This window comes from Tupaia chinensis, unplaced genomic scaffold, assembly GCF_000334495.1.
Source record: "Tupaia chinensis unplaced genomic scaffold, TupChi_1.0 Scaffold000354_1, whole genome shotgun sequence".
Lineage (NCBI taxonomy): Eukaryota > Metazoa > Chordata > Mammalia > Scandentia > Tupaiidae > Tupaia > Tupaia belangeri.
The window spans coordinates 5,996,988-6,016,711 of NW_006159849.1; the positions used below are offsets into that span (position 1 = coordinate 5,996,988).

A 19,724-nucleotide genomic window follows, 5' to 3' on the forward strand; every position below is an offset into this window, starting at 1 on the left:
GAAAGTGACAAATCCCCCCCCGGGGGGATGGCCACGCTGCAATCCCTTCTCCTCCATTCTCCTCTCGGGATCTTGGACACGCATGCACACGCGCCCGGTGTGAGTTTAAGCCACCTGGTCTGGTATTCGAACCGCGGTCAACTACATGGGAGTCCAGCGACACAGCCATTACACTAACTGCTGGTCCCAGCTTTGGTATTTTTTTTTTTTAAATCAGTCATAAAGTGGATGCTTTATTCCACAAGGAATGAGTCAGTAATTGTGTGCTGTATACCTAATAAAAGACTCAGCAAAGAATATATAACCGTAAGTGAACAATATATAGTCAGATCAATGGTAGCTATCTATAAAATTTTGGTAAAATGTTATTCTTGAAGTTTTACTAAATGGACATACTACCACACAATTTCCCTACACTATCCATTTCTGTGACATTGCTCTACCTCATCAATGTGCCACTCTACTAAATCATAAATGTTAACTAAGTGTGCAAACAACAGTCAATATTAACACTGTAATAATTAATACTTCTGTTTGTCTTAGAATTGATTAAGAGCTTGGAGAAAATGAGTTTAATTTCTCAAGTTTCATGAAAAGGATGGCAAGGTGTGTGTGTGTGTATACATATGAAATGAATGAAAATGCTCATCCCTTTTAATACAGAAATTTCAGTTCTAAGATTTGTCCTAAAGGTATAGCTATATTGGAAATGGTATAGTTTGGGGGCCAGCAAGTGGCCTAGTGGTTAAGGTTCTAAACTCCCACATGGCTGGCTGAGTAGTTAAGAGTCCTGGACCTGGCAGATTGGAAATCATGCCAGGTATGTGTGTGTGCACCCAAAATGCAAAGAGGAGACTGGAGGAGAAGGAACTGTGGCATGGTCACCCCCTCCTGGGTGGGGGAGGAAGTAATTTCTCACTTTATCTGTCTCTATCTGGCAAGTGTATGCACCCTATGGCAAAAGCCAAAAAAAAAAGAAAGAAAAAAAAAGAACAAGTATAATTTCCAATAAGACACAATAGGAGATTTTAGAACTTTCATACAATGTTATGAATAAACAAAATTTATTCATTGAAAGACAAAGAGAATTACAGTACCAGAATATTGTTAATATGAAAAAGTTATATAATATTATGTATAATACGCTCTGATTTTTATGAGATATATATTCGGTGGAGTACTATCATACAGGAATTTATATAAATTTGGGCATTTGGTCTCACCTTCTCATACAATAAAATAGTGCATAAGAATGAAGGTAAATGGAAAATGTTACTGTTCACCTCACAGTCCAAGCATCTCTCTGTGATAAATATTATTATTGTTAAGATGTTAAGCATCTTTTCATGAGTTTTTTGGCTGCTTGCATAGATATTTTTTAGAGAAATGTCTAGGGGTCAGGCGGTGGAGTGGTGGTTAAGGAGCTGGACTCCCAGCAGTCAACCGTGGTTCAAGTCCTGAGTCTGGTGGCTTGAAAAAATCATGCTGAGTGTGTGTGCATGTGTGCATGTGTGCCCCAAATCCCAAGAGGAGAAGTGAGGAGAAAAGATTGTGGAGAAGCCATCCCCTGGGACGTGATTTCTCACTTTCATTGTCTCTCTCCAGCGAGTGAACACACCCTCTGGCAAAAACTTTAAAAAACTAACAAACAAAACATACAACTTTGTATAGCTTGGCTCTTAAACCCATCCAACTGATTTAACTGAGTGATCCATTAGTATGCTAGAGTAGAGTGTGCCTTATGTGAGGCTGAGCTTCACATTGCCTCTTAGCTCCAAATTCACCCTTCTGTACTCTGCCCTGTACTGCTGGATCTGGGACTCAGCAAATCCTGTTTCTACTTTGCTGCTCCTTTTAGGTTCTGCTAAGAGGGGGCTGCTGTGGTTAGTGTTGTGGCCTTGTGGACACCTACAGTATAACTTGACATCTGCTGGGGCAGTGGGGTGGACCTAGTGGGAGGTGCTTGGGACATGGGGACAGATCCCTCATGAAAAAATAATGCTGAGTACTCATTAGTTATTTCCCCAAAGAGCCAGTTGTTATAAAAAGCAAGCTGGGGCTTGCTTCATGGCTTAGTGATTAAGGCAGACACTTCTCATATGGTCAAACCTACAGTTTAAGTCCTGGACCTGTGGGCTTGAGAAACATGGTAAGTGCATGTACATGCTTGCTCAAAATACTAAAAGAAAGGAGAGACAGAGAAGGGACTGTGGCATGACCATTCACCATGGTGAGTGCTTCTTCCTCTCCCTCTCTCTCTGTCTCTCTCTTGTGAGCACATGCACCCTCTAGAAAAAAAGTTGGCTATCAGTAGGTCTCTCTCATTCTCTGCATTTGCCCATTTTCCTTTCCACTGCTCTCGACCATGTTGTGATGTAACACGAGAGGCCAGCTAGAGGCTGGCTCCATGATTTTGGACTGTGAGTCATTGGAATCATGAACCAAGTAAACCTCTTTTTAAAAATCACCCAGTTGGTATTTCTGTTATAGCAACACACTGGCCTCAGGAGCACTACAGGGACACTAGGTGGCTGGAGCTGGAGGAGGGAGACGGGGACTAGCTCCTTCCTCTTTGCTTGCACTCCTCATCTTGGTCATGACAGTGATTTCTTCAGGTTTTTTTTTTTTTTTTTTTTCCTAACCATTTCTCATGTTTAACACTGCTACTGTTTCCGTGATGTTAATATCTTTGTATCCTGCTCCTAGGAGGTCTGAGTTCAGACTCCATGAGGATTTTTCTTTTAGATTCTGAGATAACACCACTAGCTGGGAAATGCCTCCTCCTCAGAGACTGGGGCCTTTGATATGAGGCCCTTCTTTTGAGCATCTAGGTTCTTATAGCACCAAGTCCTTCCTCTAAATGGATGGCCCTCGAATTGTAGTCCTGGAACCAAAGGCATCAGTAGCCCTTGGAAAAATGCTAATTAGAAATGCAAAGACCTCCTGAATCAAAAACTCTGGTAGTCCAGGTCCAACAACCTGCATCTGAACAAGCCTCCAATGAATTCCAGTGAAGCTGAAGTTGAGAACTGCTATCCTAGACCCCAGCTCCAGGGATGGTATTCTAGTTCCTGCAGTTATAATTTTGTATAACCTCAAGTTTTCCCTCTCATTTCTCTCAGTCCTCCAAAACATTCCCTATGTTAAGTTCCTTCAGTTGAAATACCTAGTGTAGCTTCTGTTTTAGTCTATTCTTTGTTGCTAATAACAGGGATACCTGAATCTGGGTAATTTATTAAAAAAAAAAAAAAGGTTTAGGAGGTCCAAGATCACAGGGCTGCATCTGGTGAGGGTCTTTCTGTTGGTAGGGCCTTCTGCAGAGTTCTGAGGTGACACAAGGCATCACACAGAGCGACTGAACAAGACCAGAGTGTGTGTATCTGCTCTTAAAAAGCTATCAGGAGTCCCTCATGGGGCTCTACCCTGAGGACATCATCCAATTCCAGTCACCTCCCAAGGGCCTTACTTCTCAATATATAAGTCTCTACACTCTCCACACTATTAACAATGGCTCATCAAATTTCAACAGGTGAATTTCTGGGGGGCATATTCAAACTATAGCAGCTTCTGTCTGACTAATACAAAGAACAATTTAGTTGGTCATCACATACAGTGAAAACTGAATTCAATCAAAATTACCAATGGAAAATCCCTTAAATCTCCCACAGAGCAGAGCATTCAGGCCTTCCAGTCCTTGGTGAGCCTGCCACATTCAGCCCTGGGCTTGATCACTGGCTCCTCTGCAGAGCTCACATTAAGTACTTGATTTGGCTTTAGGGACCAGGCTGTTTGAAAAATAAGTATTATTGGGGCCAGCAGGTGGCACTGTGGTTAAGGGCACTGGACTCCCACATGGCTGACTAGAGTTCGAGTCCCAGACCTGGTGGCTTGCTCGATCACTTCCCCCCTGCCCACGCTCTGTCCCTCTCTGTCAAATCTAAATAAATAAATAAATAAATAAAGCTAAATAAACAATTCTTTAAAAAAAAGAAAAATAGGTATTTTTAAACTTCTCATTATATTCAACATAGTGAGATACCTGTGTTATGAGCTAAAAACTAACCTGATTTAGTTTTTTTTTTTTTTTAAGAGGTTTTTCACTGTAGGGCACGTGCGCTCGCCAGACAGACAGAGAGAGACATAGAGACAGAAAGCGAGATATCACCCCCCAGGGGGGATGGTCACGCCACAATCCCTTCTCCTCCATTCTCCTCTCAGGATCTTGGGCATGCACGCACACGCGCCCGGCGTGAGTTTTAAGCCACCGGGTCAGGGACGCGAACCGCGGTCGACTACGTGGGAGTCCAGTTTTGTATAACCTCAAGTTTTCCCTCTCATTTCTCTCAGTCCTCCAAAACATTCCCTATGTTAAGTTCCTTCAGTTGAAATACCTAGTGTAGCTTCTGTTTTAGTCTATTCTTTGTTGCTAATAACAGGGATACCTGAATCTGGGTAATTTATTAAAAAAAAAAAAAAAAAGGTTTAGGAGGTCCAAGATCACAGGGCTGCATCTGGTGAGGGTCTTTCTGTTGGTAGGGCCTTCTGCAGAGTTCTGAGGTGACACAAGGCATCACACAGAGCGACTGAACAAGACCAGAGTGTGTGTATCTGCTCTTAAAAAGCTATCAGGAGTCCCTCATGGGGCTCTACCCTGAGGACATCATCCAATTCCAGTCACCTCCCAAGGGCCTTACTTCTCAATATATAAGTCTCTACACTCTCCACACTATTAACAATGGCTCATCAAATTTCAACAGGTGAATTTCTGGGGGGCATATTCAAACTATAGCAGCTTCTGTCTGACTAATACAAAGAACAATTTAGTTGGTCATCACATACAGTGAAAACTGAATTCAATCAAAATTACCAATGGAAAATCCCTTAAATCTCCCACAGAGCAGAGCATTCAGGCCTTCCAGTCCTTGGTGAGCCTGCCACATTCAGCCCTGGGCTTGATCACTGGCTCCTCTGCAGAGCTCACATTAAGTACTTGATTTGGCTTTAGGGACCAGGCTGTTTGAAAACTAAGTATTATTGGGGCCAGCAGGTGGCACTGTGGTTAAGGGCACTGGACTCCCACATGGCTGACTAGAGTTCGAGTCCCAGACCTGGTGGCTTGCTCGATCACTTCCCCCCTGCCCACGCTCTGTCCCTCTCTGTCAAATCTAAATAAATAAATAAATAAAGCTAAATAAACAATTCTTTAAAAAAAAGAAAAATAGGTATTTTTAAACTTCTCATTATATTCAACATAGTGAGATACCTGTGTTATGAGCTAAAAACTAACCTGATTTAGTTTTTTTTTTTTTTTAAGAGGTTTTTCACTGTAGGGCACGTGCGCTCGCCAGACAGACAGAGAGAGACATAGAGACAGAAAGCGAGATATCACCCCCCAGGGGGGATGGTCACGCCACAATCCCTTCTCCTCCATTCTCCTCTCAGGATCTTGGGCATGCACGCACACGCGCCCGGCGTGAGTTTTAAGCCACCGGGTCAGGGACGCGAACCGCGGTCGACTACGTGGGAGTCCAGCGACATAGCCATTACGCTAACTGCTGGTTCCCACCTGATTTAGTTTAAAAGAAGTCTGTGCAAACTTGGAAAAATTCTTTTTTTTCCATCTATAAAATGGGCTAGAGCATTGAATTTTTCCAAGAAAGTTTAACTGTGATAACATTACACAATATAAAATTTACCACGTAACCATTTCTATTTTTTTTTTTGAGAGGTTTTTGCTATAGGGCGCGTGTGCTCGCCAGACAGACAGAGAGAGACATAGAGACAGAAAGCGAGATATCACCCCCCAGGGGGGATGGTCATGCCGCAATCCCTTCTCCTCCGTTCTCCTCTCGGGATCTTGGGCACGCACGCACATGCGGCTGGCGTGAGTTTTAAGCCACCAGGTAAGGGACGCAAACCGTGGTCGACTACGTGGGAGTCCAGCAACATAGCCATTATGCTAACTGCTGGTCCCACCACATAACCATTTCTAAGGGTGCAATGCAGTAGTAGTAACCAAATTCATACTGTAGTGCAACCACCACCACCATCCCACCCTGCAACTCCTTTTGACTTGCAAAACTGACACCCTGTACCGTTAAACAAAACTCTCAAGCCTCCCCCCCTTAACTCTGCCCCCCAACCACATTCTGTTTCTCCATTAGTCAGTCAATGAATACTTGGGTTGTTTCTGCCTTTTAGCTAATACTTGGGTTGCTTCTGCCTTTTAGCTATAAAGCTGTGAATATGGGTGTATAGAGGACTGACCTTTAAGTAGTAATCAGTAATAATAATGACAACAACAATAACAGTAGCCAACATTTATTGGCCATTAAATGCAGTTGACATTGTTCTGAATATTCATACATATTAACTCCTTAAATACTTAAGCTCACAACTTAGCTAGTGTTCTGACCTTTTTTTCCAGGGGAGGACACTGAGCCCAATTTTATTACCCTGCCTAATGTTACAGAGGTATTACATGGTAGAATCAGTAACGCGTACAGTCCAGCCTCAGTGTGGAGCTGTGGACAGCTCTGCAGCCTGTCTGGGAGCAGAGCTGGAGGCGGCTCTGGGTCTCCGCCCAAGGATCCCTTCCTTTTCCCTAGCTGAGCTTCTGGGGTTTCATGTGAACGTGAATTCTTTAGTCACAAGTAAGTTTGGAAAAATAAGTCACTGCCTCAGATGGTACAGTTCCTCCTACTCAAACATTCTCTGAATCTAACTTTAAAACATTGACAGCATACCCTGGGCAGAACAGCCCGGTAACCCAGTAACCATGTTTGTTGATGGGAAATACCTGCGTGGTGGGGTCACTGGACTCCAAGGTTTCTGACTCGAACGTCTGTTTCTGAAGCGTCTTGTGGAAATCTTTTCGAGATCCAGTCTTTTTAAAGCCGCAAATCTCTGAACTTCCTTGGTTTCTTTTATTGTTGATAGTATTTAATTTGGAGGGAGAGAAGGAAAGGGAGAGAAGTGAAATTATTAGATTAAAAATAAAAGTAATGGCTTAAGTGTAGACATGGTGTGCTGAAAGCGCTTTCAAAGAGGACCAAGTGCAATTCTTCGCATCTAATTATGCACCAGGCCTGATACAAGGCTCTGTTGTAATGAGATACAAACTTGCCTCCTGGCTGGCTCATTATTAAAGGCAGGAATGGCCTGGGAAAATGCCACTTCAGAGGTGCGGTCATTTCAGCTGTGGGGCATTTGGCTCCCAGCTCAAGCTAAACTATGACCCTAGTGTAAGAGGCTGGAATAAATCTAGCAATGTGCAGGAGCAGCAAATAGAGATCGTTTGAAGATTAAAAATAGAGCAAACCATTGAATCTCCACATCAATGTTCTTAATAATGAACAAAAAAGGCGGGATATGGTTAAGAAAAAAATAAAAACAAATGATTTATCTACCAAAAATCAATGCTAACATTCTTAGTCTCTGCTCTATGGACTCCACGAAAATTGTGATTAGAAAATGTAGCTAAGGAAAAGGGTTTTAAACAGAGTGTTTAGCACAATGGCTGGAGAAATGAAACCATTATGAAAGGGACAACAGACAGATGTCAAGTAATAACTTGTGGAACCCAACGTGTGTATTCTGCATTTTTATGACTCAAAAACTTTATGGAAAGCATGCACTAACAGACACTAATTTTGTTTGATTTCCTGTACTATTAGAGAAAAACCACTGAATGAGCTGGTGAAGGAACATGAAATGAGGCTAGGATTTATTAGGCAGATCAAATGGCAGGCAGATAAAGCAGGAAATGTAGGAGAGCTCCCAGCAATGATCCAAACACAGGGCTTATTACTCTGGAGACCCAGGGGTGTTGGATGGGGGAGTGGTACACACAGAGCTGTTATTTCATAAACTTTAGTTGATTGAGTTAATTAAAGAAAGAATAAGATGTCCCAGCATCACCCAGTTGGGAGAACAGGACTGTTTTCCTGGATTTTTATTGTGCTCTGAAGACAATTTATTTCAGAATAGAAAAAAGACAAGAAATGCCCACAAATGAGATAAGATCGGCCTGGTGACTGATTCAAGTTTCCTGTCATTGGCTATCCCCAATATCTCCTGATGTTGAACTGTCCTAACTCAAACCTGTGTTGATAGGACTGGGTGAAAAGCAGGTCAACTGGGGAATTGGAAAAAATAAGCAAATCAATAAGGTAAACTCTGAATAAGGAAATAAGACTAAGCATTTAGAAAGAATTTCAAGAAAAAATATCCAGAGTAATTTCTGACTTGGGATTACTAAACACCAGCAAAACAAACAAAAAAATTGAAACAGAAATCAAACTGTTCATAAACATCAATGATCAAAAAATATTTTGGAAACTCTTTTAAATAATTCCCTGGAAGTAATAAACTATTTACAATACTTATGAAAATTATTTTGGTTCCAGTTGCTCTAAGTATAAAACTGTTAGTGAAAAAAAAAGAATAGATAACATTTAAGTAAAATATATTTTGTAAGATTTCTTTTCTTTTCTTTTTTTTTCTTTTCTTTTTGGAGAGGTTTTTGCTATAGGGTTGTGAGCTCACCAGAAAGACAGAGAGAGAAAGAGAGACAGAAAGCAAGAAATCACCCCCCAGGGGGGATGGCCATGCTGCAATCCTTTCTCCTCCATTCTCCTCTTGGGATATTGGGCAGGCACGCACACGTGCCTGGCATGATTAAGCCACCAGGTCCGGGACTTGAGCCACGGTCTACTACACGGGAGTCCAGTGACATGGCCATTATGCCAACTGCTGGTCCTCCAATTTTTTTTCTATTAACAGAGTTCATTGAGAGAATGTCTCACATGGAATTTTATAAGCCTGCTACCTTCTAAAAAGTTATTTATCCTCACAGTATGAACTTAGGCAGTATTTACTTACAAGTGAACATCGCACACAGACACACACACAGGTATACACACAGTTAGAGATATGTGTTTGTCTCCATTGTACTCAAGGTTCTTTCTGCTTTAGTTTCTTAGAGATGAGGCATGGATAGGAGGTGAATTCTAAGATTTCCCTGAGCTTTAAGATTTTGAGTATAGACAGTTCATTTCAGATAAACAGGTCATGTACTATATCTGAAAAGAATAAAATCAACTTTCTTCTCAAAAAAAATGCTTAACTCTTGGGGATGTGAAATGTATTTGGCTACCGCTCTTTTGCTATGTTATGCAACAAGATGCTTGTTCCTCTTCTGTCTCCCAATTTGTTAGAGCACTTTCAGAGTTCTTTCCATGGACCCTAAAGCCACTGGCAAGGGGGAACTAAAAAAATTAGTTACAGACACTGTTCAAAGTTTATTTGGGGGCTGGCAGGTGGCATGGTGGTTGAGGACGCTGGACTCCCATATGGTCAACCACGGTTTGAGTCCTGGACTTGGCGGCTTTCTCATCTTCCCTCTCTCTCTCACGCGCGCTCTCTCTCTTGCTATTGCTCTGTCCCTCTCTGGTTAAAATTAAAAGGTGAATACGTAAAGTTCAATAAAGTAATTATTTTTAAAAAAGTTAATTTTATAGGACCAGTCAGGTTGGCATAATGGTTAAGGTGGCTGCATTCCACATGTCTGACTGCATGGGTATATGTGCGTGTGTGCCCAGGATCCCAGGAGAAGAGCAGAGGAGAAAGGACTGCAGTGTGGCCATCTCCCCAGCAGTGATTTCTCACTTTTTCTTCCTCTCTGTGTCTCTCTTGTGAGCACACACACCATAGAGCAAACTGAAAAAAAAAGTTTATTTTGCAATATATGCACGTTTATATGCCAGGACTTGGGTATGGAAAGCACAAAGACTAGCACCTTCCATGACTCGTATGTCTGAACCCAGAGCAAAATTTTCTCTCCTTTCTCATACTAGATTTAGCACCTACTTCCCCATTTTAAAATCTCAGAAAGCCATAAAGCTGTCTTACGGCAATAAGGGGAAGGCTGGCTGAAAGGAGAGGACAAGGGCTGGCAAGCATGGAAAGATGACTCATTCTAGAAGCGCTTGCACAAAAGGAACCACCACTGGGTAGTAGTGAGACCACTGGCTCAGTGCCGCTGGTGACAGGAGTCTAGCCTCATTACCCCGCCCTGGCAACAGAGTCAAATAAAGCCAAATTCCTGTTGAGCTGATGTACAGACAGGAGAAAGGTGGGGAAGCAGGCCAGCTGGCAGAAAGACTATTCTCATGAAAGGAATGCAACCTACTGCTTCCCAGGAGAACTGCATTCTTTTTTTTTTCTTTTAAAAAAAAACGTGATTCTTACAGTCTGGGGATAATACAAAGACCCAACATATTCCAAGGCAGTGTGGTGGAACTGGCAGAATTGGACTCCGAAGTCAGAAGGACCTGGATTCAGATGCTGGCTCCATACAGAGCAGTGAAGAGATCCTGGACAAGGGACTTCATCTCTCTGAACCACAATTTCCTCAGGTGTGAAATAGGGGAAAACTACTCATTTTAAGGGCCCATCGTGAAAATTAGAAAATAATACATGTTGTTCTTTTCCTTTTTCCTCTTCCCCTTCCCTTCCTTTTCTCACAGCCTTCCATTGTCCTTTTCCCTCTATTCTTCTGCCATGATGCTAAAACCATAAGGCGCAACAGAACGAGGTAGCTATCTGTGGCTTACTAGTCAAGGAGGTCCAGAATGGGAGGCCAAAGCCCAAACATTGCAAGAGGGCACCATGTATGAAAGCCAGCCTGGGGTGGAGAACCAGAACCCAGCGGTGTAAGGAGGGCATCCATGCCTGGGCATCCCAGCACCCGAGAAGAGCGCTAAATAGAATGAGGACATTGTTCACATGGAGGACAAGCCTGCCATGAGGTGTCAGAGCCAGGCAAGGTGACTGGGTGTCTCTGAAGAGGGGTGGCCTGGCACTAAGTGTTGGTGCAAGTTGAAGAGGACATCCATGCAGGAGGGGCAAGCCTGGGCCAGGGTGTCAGAACCAGAATACAAGGAGGAAGGCAACTGTGTGGAGATGGAGGAAGGGCACTGCCTGTAATGATTCCATGTAGGGGGATTTAATCAAATAAGTAAACACATTAAGGACAGCGAGACTCATATTTTTCATGATGGAGAAGGGAGTTAGAAACATGGAAAGAAGAAAACCAGAATAAATACTGTGATATCCGATTGAATTATAATTATCAACATGAATTCATGACTTTCAGCATTCACACCCCCACATACTTCTTAACTCTGTTCACTGGAAGGACACAGGAGGAAGAGCACCTTTACGACAAGCACAACTAACACCTCCATCATGGCTTTCAGTTCTATTCTCCACTAAAATGGATCAGAGCATCTTGGAGAAATGACCGATTCCAGGGGCAAAGAAGAGAAAGTGTAAGAGCATCTGGAATATCTTGTGTCAGAAAGGAAGGACATAATCAAAGGCTGCTGGGGACATGTAAAGAAGACAGAGTTGGTTGAGGAGACTCACATTAGTCAGAATGAGGACAATTACGAAATCAAAACGAATGATAGAAATGGATTAAAGCGTTCAATAAGACAGAAAACCATGACTCCATATGATGTAAGTAAATGAATTTAATAAACTGGAAGTCTGATAAGGAATGGGATATTTATAATAATCAAAATGGAGGGCCATTCTAAAAAAAATAACTGGCCTGCAATCTCAAGGTCATGACATTCAAGAAACTATACTAAGGAACTGGCCTAGAATGAATACAATTAAAGACATATGCCATCCAAACACAATGGGAGACTTTTAAGTGAATCCTTTTGCTATAGAGGATGTTCTTAGGCCATTTAGTGGAAACTAAATGGAGTCTGAGGATTAGATGATAATAACATATCAACTTTCATTTCCTCAAGGTGATGGTTATGTTGTGATTATAATAGAGGATGTCCTTGTTAGTAGAGATCCACGCTAAAGTATTCAGAGATGATGGAGAAGCAGAATCAGGCCAGCAATTTACTCTCAGATGGCTGGGATTTGGGAGACATCTTTGTACCATACCTGCAAACTTTTCTGTAAAGTTGGGGTTGTTTCAAAATAAAGAAAAATAATAGAGTGTCTATTGTTAGTGCCCCAACCAGGTCCCTGTAAGAGACCCATGCATCTATTCTCTGGCTACTGTAAGTGTAGGAACTGGCAACCCACACACACCTGATCTAATCATCCCGTCTCCCCCCTCGATCTCCCACTTTAGTTTCATGGTGTCAATCAATACCTGACAGTATCAATGTACAACAGTACCACCCCTTGCCTCAAAGTGGAACAGTGTGATGTACTCTCCAGAGCACCATGGAATCAGGTCAAGGCTTGAATTTATGAGACTTCATTTTTTTTGCAGACTCTGCTTCTGTATATTGCTTCCCTTACTCCCTTAGAGACTTTCTAAAGAGCACACCCCAGAAAAATCTACATGCATCTGAATCTCTGTCTCAGGTTCTGCTTCTAGGAAATCTCAACTAAGATGGCCACACACTTCATAAATGATAGCTATTATTAGCAACAATGATTATACCACTAGGTGTAATATGCATATATCTATTACAGGGCTAGATATCCTTATTTTGTAGATATGTTCAATTTAAAGTCTCCTAACATCCACATGTCTGCTGAACTACATTGTTTTTAATATGAGAAATTTACTTAGCTATCAGAAACAAAGATAGAGCTCTGAAAAGTGCCTGCTTTAGCATTTTATTTACAGCATTCTTAAAAAAAAAAAAAAACCACCTGATTGAGGCTGTTCTAATTAAATTTGTTCCATTTCACCCCTTCTATAAAGTCTTTGCAGAGTCCCCTTCTCAGGTGTGCTGCTGAAACCATGGATAGGACTGGATTTGAAGATTCTAACTTAGTGATGTCTTAGTAGCAGCAGTTCTCAATAAGGATAATCAGACTTTGCATCATTTATAGTCTTAGTAAGTGGGGTGTGCTGCTAACACCTAACATAGAACAATGCATGCGTGGGGCATCACACACAATGAAAGATCATCCCAAATTCAGTATCTAATGCCATGTTTAAATTTCCCATTGGACATTCATAGAAGTGAAAAACCAGTCTGTAAAAATATGAACCAAACACCTATATCGCTTTACAAATAAATGCAAAGTATTTTTTGCACTGAAATTTCTAGGAATACAACTATGATGTAAATGTAAAGGAAATCAAGCTTTGTGCTGACTAAAGCCCTACCAAGAGTCTTCTACTATATGGAAAATCACATTCTTGACAGCAGTGTGGCTTGTGGTATTTGAGTCACCCATGCAATAAACGTGTCATTGGTCTGCATTTGTAGGTGTTATGTTCATTCTTTCTGCAAGTACAAACAGATATTTCACTATGCTTTCTGATACAGTTGTGCCCAAGAATTTACATTACTGACATACATGTTATTTTACATGTTATGCTTCTTTTATTTCATAGATATGTACATATAACATATATATAACATATATATATATTTCATATATATAAAGAAGACAGTTGGGATATTTTACTTATTTCTAAAAATGAGCTTGTTTGTAGGTTATAAAGGTGCAGCTATAAAATATTTGTTATACGGCAAGATGATGCTGAGTCCAATAAAGGTGAGCATGCTTGTTTCAGAGATATATGATATGGATATTTCTGTGTTCAAGTTTCATTCATTCTTCCATCCAGAAAATGTATATAAATTATCTCCTGTGAATAAGCCACCAAAGAGGATGCAGAGAGCAATACATGAGAATTCGAGCTCTAAAGATATCCCTGTCCTCGATGAAGTTGTAGTCTAGTGAGAAAGTCACATATTTAAAAGGAGAGAGAAAGATCTGGACAAGTAATTAGAATTTAACATACAATGTGACAAAAGCTTCTGAGAGAAAAACAGACAACAAACTTTGAGAATTCAGGGAAGAGAGCAAGTACTTCTGGCTGGGTCAGGGAAGGCTGTGTGAAAGCCTGACTTTTGCACGGGGCCTCAGTGGGTTTGGATCTGAAGAAAGGGAGTCTGCACACAGCAGGTCCAGATAGGCTCAGTGATCCCCACGGTCGGATTGCTCTTTGTTACTGCACAGGCTGACGAGCCGGGCTTGCTGTTTGTACGTTCAGAAAGCAAATAGCTAAGCACCTTGGCAGCCAACACAACAAATGCATCTCATAATAAGCAATTATTGATCAGGGAGACATTTTTATGGTGTTTTGGGAGTAACGGAATTATATGCACTGATGTGTTTGAATTTTAATTGTTTACCAGTTCACTGGGAGTAAAATATGGAGTAATAAAACAGATGATACCCCATTCCTTGATATCCCAGCTCTCCTTGATTATGACCTTCCTTCAGAATTACCTTAATCACCCTGGATGAAAGACAAAGTCTAAGGGCTTTTACGATGCTGCCCATGACACTCATGAAATGTCCCACTGTCCCTGCAGATAATCCATCAAGAATAAACAGCATGTAAACAAGTTTAATTACTTAAGAGTTCAGCTCTCCACCAAGACATCAAAACATTCTGAAGTTAATTCCTCTTTGACCCATTTAGCAAAAAGTGACAGAGGAAATAATGCTTAACTACTTATTATTACCCAAAAGATGCTGTCAAATATCAATCCATACAAAATGACTGAGGTATGTGGAAATTAAATAAACAAGCAAACACGCACTATATTAGTCATTAAGCTGATGGCCATTTTCAAATTCATGAAGAGAAAAGAACTATGATTTTGGGAACAAGGGCACCACATGTGATAACACAGACATGAAAGATAAAATAGAATTTGCTCAAGAATTTTCCCAGTCTGAGCAATACAAACATTTTAGGTAAGAAAATACACTTCCCCCAAAGGACTTCATGTACTTTATATGCAGGTAGAGTTTAAACTTCTCTATTATATTAAAAAAAAAATCGAAAACTTTCCTCTATCCTTCATGGCAGTCACTATATTTGTCTGATTTAAATGCCTCAATTACAGAACTTGAATGGTAAGTGCCCTGTAGAAGGATGGGAGTGGGAGGGAACGCAAGTGGCCATTACTCTACTCCTCTGCCCCCTAAGTGGGATTCACAGCCGTTATCAAAGATAGCGAGGACATAAAAGCCTATCCTTAGACATTACTGAGAAATGAGTATCAGCAAGGGGAGATAATTGAGGAATAAAAGGGCTAACTAAATCAGCATTTGACTGCATGGCTTCCGGTGACAGACACGTCCATAAAGTGCTAAGTGGCTTCACAAGTGTGGTCCTCCAGTGGAAGGGTACCCCCTCATGGTGCGTTAAAGTATATGAGACAGATTTCTTGTTCTTTCCTTTCTCGTGCAATTGTAAGTTCTTTTTCCGATAGTCATGATTTCATATCCTAAATAGGAGCCAATACTTATTGAATTATTGCCATATGTCAATAATATCTTCTCTAGAAATAAGTGAAGATCTTATTCCACTTGGAAGGAATTCAGGCATACTTGAGACACAGTAGTTCAGCTTCAGACCACTGCAATAGAGTGAATATCACAATAAAGCGTGTCATATGGATGTTTTGGTTTCCCACTGCATTTAAAAGTTATGTGTACACTACACTATAGTCTAATAATCGTGCAGTAGCATTATGTCTAAAATAATGTGCAGACTTTAAAAATACTTATTACTAAAAATGCTAAAATAATCTGAGCCTCCAGTGAATCCTACTGTTTTTGCTGGAGGAGGGTCTGGCCTCGATACTGACGGCTGCTGACTGATCAGGATGGTGATTGCTGAAGGCTGGAGTGGCTGTGGCCACTTCTTAAAATAAGATAACAATGAAGTTTCCCACAGTGATTGACTCTTCGTTTTACAAAAGATTTCTCTATAGCAAGTGATACTGTTTGGCAGTATTTTACCTACAATAGAAGTTCTCTAGGGACCAGCAGCTAGCGTAATGGCTATGTCACTGGACTCCCATGTAGTCAACCGCGGTTCACGTCCCAGACCCGGTGGCTTAAAACTCACACCGGGCGCGTGTGCGTGCATACCCAGGATCCAAGAGGAGAATGGAGGAGAAGGGATTGCGGTGTGGCCATCCCCCCTGGGGGGTGATTTCTCGCTTTCTGTCTCTCTGTCTCTCTCTGTCTGTCTGGCGAGCGCACGCACCCTATAGCAAAAATCAAACAAACAAACAAAAAAACTCTCCAAAAAAAAGTTCTCTCAAGTTGAAGCTGATCCTCTCAAACTCTGCCACTGCTTTAGCAACTAAGTTTATGCAATATTCTAAGTACTTGGTTGTAATTTCAACTACGTTCTCAGCATCTTTACCAAGAGTAGATTCCATCCCAAGAAACCACTTTCTTTGCTCATCAATAAGAAACAACTCCTTATCCATTAACGTTTTGTCATGAGATTGCAGCAATTCAGTCACGTCTTCAGGATTTGCTTTTAATTCTAGTTCTCTGTTTCCACCACATCTGTACTTCCTCCATTGGTCTTGATCTCTTCAGAGTCACTCATGAAGGTTAGAATGAACTTTTTCCAAACTCCACTTACTGTTGATACTTTGTCCTCCTTCCATGAATCAGGAGTGTTCTTAGTGGCATCTGGAATGGTGAATTCTTTCCAGAAAGCTTTCAATTTACTTTGCCCAGATCCACCAAAGGAATCACCATCTATGGCAGTTATAGCCATACGTATTAGACTTGAAAGTCAAAATTACTCCTTGACCCATGTGCTACCAAATGGATGCAGTGTTAACAGGCATGAAAACATTAATCTTAAATATCTCCATTAGGATCTCTATGACCAGGTAAATTAGCAGTGATTATTATCAATGAGCAGTAATATTTTGAAAGAAATCTTTTTATCTGGGCAACAAGTCTCAATAATGGCCTTAAAATATTCAGCAAACCATGATTTAAGCAGATGGCTGTCATTCAGGCTTTGTTCCATTTACAGAGCACAAGCAGAGGACATCTAGCATAATTTGTTTTTTAAAATAGATTATCGGGGCTGGCAGGTGGAGTGATGGTTAAGGACACTGGACTCCCACATGGTTGACAGTGGTTCGAGTCCCAGACCTGATGGCTTCTTTTCTCACTTTCCCTCTCTCTCTCACTTTGTCCCTTTCTGGGCAAATTAAAAATAAATAAATAAAATAAATAAATAAATAAGGTTAAAGTTTAAAAAATTCTTTGAAGAAAGAATAAAAAGGAATAATTTATTTTATTTTATTTATTAATATTATTTTTTAATTTGCTACAGGACACATGGGCTCACCAGAGAGAGAGAGAGAGAGGGGGAAAGTAAGAAAGCAAGCCGCCAGGTCTAGGACGCAAACCATAGTTGGCAACATGGGAGTCCAGTGCCTTAACCACCACGTCACCTGCTGGCCCCCATTAGGCATAATTCTTAAGGGCTCTTGGATTTTCAGAATGTGCATTGGCTTCAACTTAGTTACCAGCTGCATTAGCTCCTAATATGAAAGTCAGTCTGTCCTTTGAAACTCTGAAGCCAGGCACTGACTTGTTCTCTCAAGCTATCAAAGTCCCAGATGACATCTTCTTCCAACATGAGGCTGTTTGATCTACATTAAAAATCAGTTGTTCACGGTGGTCACCTTCAGAAATTATCTTGGCTAGTTCTTCTGGATAACTTGCAGAAGTTTTTACATCAGCACTTGCTGCCATAATTTACATGTTTATGTTATGGAGAAGGATTTTTTCCCCTTCAGTTTTATAAGTAAACCTCTGCTAGTCAAGTATTCTTCTGCAGCTTCTTCACCTCTTTCAACCTTCATAAAACTGAGATAGCTAGGGCCTTGCTCTGGATTAGACTTCGGTTTAAGGGAATGATGTGGCTAGCTTGATTGTCTATCTAGATCACTAAAGCTTTCTCTATATAAGCAATCACGATGTTCTGCTTTCTTACCATTCATGTGTTCACTAGAATAGCACTTTAAAATTTTGAAGTCTTTAAATCAAGAAATGTTCCTCTGCATTCACAACTTGGTAAACTGGCTGGTACAAGAGCCATAGCTTTTTGTCTAGACTTTTCTGACCCAATATTTAAAGTACTTAGAAGATATCTTGGCATATGGTAATAATTTAATATGTATTAGCTACAATATTAAGTAGTATTATAGATTATGACTCAGTTGTTTCTGCCCAATTGACAAATAAGTTAAATCAATGAGTAAGATATGATATGCTAAGGAAAAAAACAAAAGAACAACTCAGTTTTGTCAAACATGTATTTTAATTCCATGGCCTAAGGTACATCTCACATCATGGGCACTATATATATTCAGGGCATAAATATAAGATTTGGAAAATCATAAGACTTACACATCATTGCTTATCTAGCTGTATCTGAACTTAACCAAAATGTAGCCATATCTCATTTTATTCCACATTGCTTATTGTGCTCCAGAGATACGGTGTTTAGTATGTATTAAAGGCTTGTGACAAGCATGTGCTTACTTTATGTCTCTGTGTCATATTTGGTAATTTGGACAATAGTTCCAATTTTTGTACCTGTTATGTGTCATGACTTTTCCAACGACCCAATATTTTAATCTACTTATTAAATACAAACACATCTTACATGGTATGTACTATTCTAATATTTATTGTCCTGATGAGGAAATTGAGGCACAAAGAAATAATTCACCTTGGGCCACCCACCTAGTACGCAGAGGAGTCAGACTTTAAGTTACTCCTGCTCCAGACAAACAGCATTCTCTAAAATAGTGTCATAACCATAGCAAAGAAATAGACATTATAGCTCATGAACAATTACTGCAGGTCAGTCATCTTTGACTCCTTTTCATTGCTTTTGAGGTACACTTATCATCTGTCCTTCTTCAAGTACAGTTCTAAGACTGTATTGACAAGTGCATACAGTTAGGTAGCCACTGCTACAATCAAAATAGAAAACAGTTCCAGCACCCCTCAAATTTCTGCCATGTCTTTTCACAGTCAAGCCCCTTTCTCACCCCAAACTCTAGAAACCAGTGACCCATTTTCTAACCCCTGGCTTTGCCTTTTCCAGAATGCCACACAGTTGGAACTGTGTAGTAATCTCTTTCATCTGGTTTCCCTCAAGAGCATAACGCATCTATGATTCATCCGTTTCGCCGCAGTTCGTTCCATACTACAACTGAGTAGTATTCCAGGGCATGGATTTCCCGGAGTGTGTTTACCATCACCCAGATGAGTAGAACTGGGGGTGTTTGTAGGTTTTAGCAATGAAAAATTAAATTTCTATAAATATTTGCATACAGGTTTTAATGTGAATACAGGTTTCCATTTCACTTAGGTAAGCATCTAGGAGTGGGACTTCAGGTTGTATGGTTAAGTGTATATTTAACTGGAAATTTAGACTACACAAAGAAAGAAAACTCAGTGATAGGAAAGTATACTCAGAAAGTATATATAATAGCTTCCAGTTTAAAATGTAACTAGAAGAAGACTGGAGGGATTTAAATTTTACTTTAATTAATATTAACCAACATTGGCAAGGCAATGGAAAGAAAGGGTAGTTTCATGCCTACCTGGAAATGCAGTGTATTAGCACAACTTTCCTGGAGAAAAATTTGACACTACTTATCAGAATGTACTATAGGTACTGGCTTCACTTCCACCTTGGCTATATTCACAAACATGTAGGCGCAGACGTTTGCTGTGATATTATTTGGAACTGTGAAAAGTGAAGACAACCACAATGTTCACCAATAAAGATTCAGTGACTTGGGACCAGCAGTTGGCGTAATGGCTATGTCGCTGGACTCCCATGTAGTTGACTGCCGTTCAAG

At 40.7% G+C, this 19,724-nt stretch overlaps 1 protein-coding gene across 9 annotated transcripts in view; it reads right to left on the reverse strand.

The window, feature by feature from the left end:
* DOCK8 (dedicator of cytokinesis 8) overlaps positions 1-19,724 on the reverse strand; it is a 267,141-nt gene that overhangs the window by 166,223 nt on the left and 81,194 nt on the right. For all 9 annotated transcript variants that reach the window (XM_006152456.3, XM_006152453.3, XM_006152460.3 and 6 more), the window contains one exon: positions 6,800-6,923. In XM_006152456.3, the coding sequence (XP_006152518.1) occupies positions 6,800-6,923 (124 nt within the window). The remainder of the gene's footprint in view (positions 1-6,799; positions 6,924-19,724) is intronic.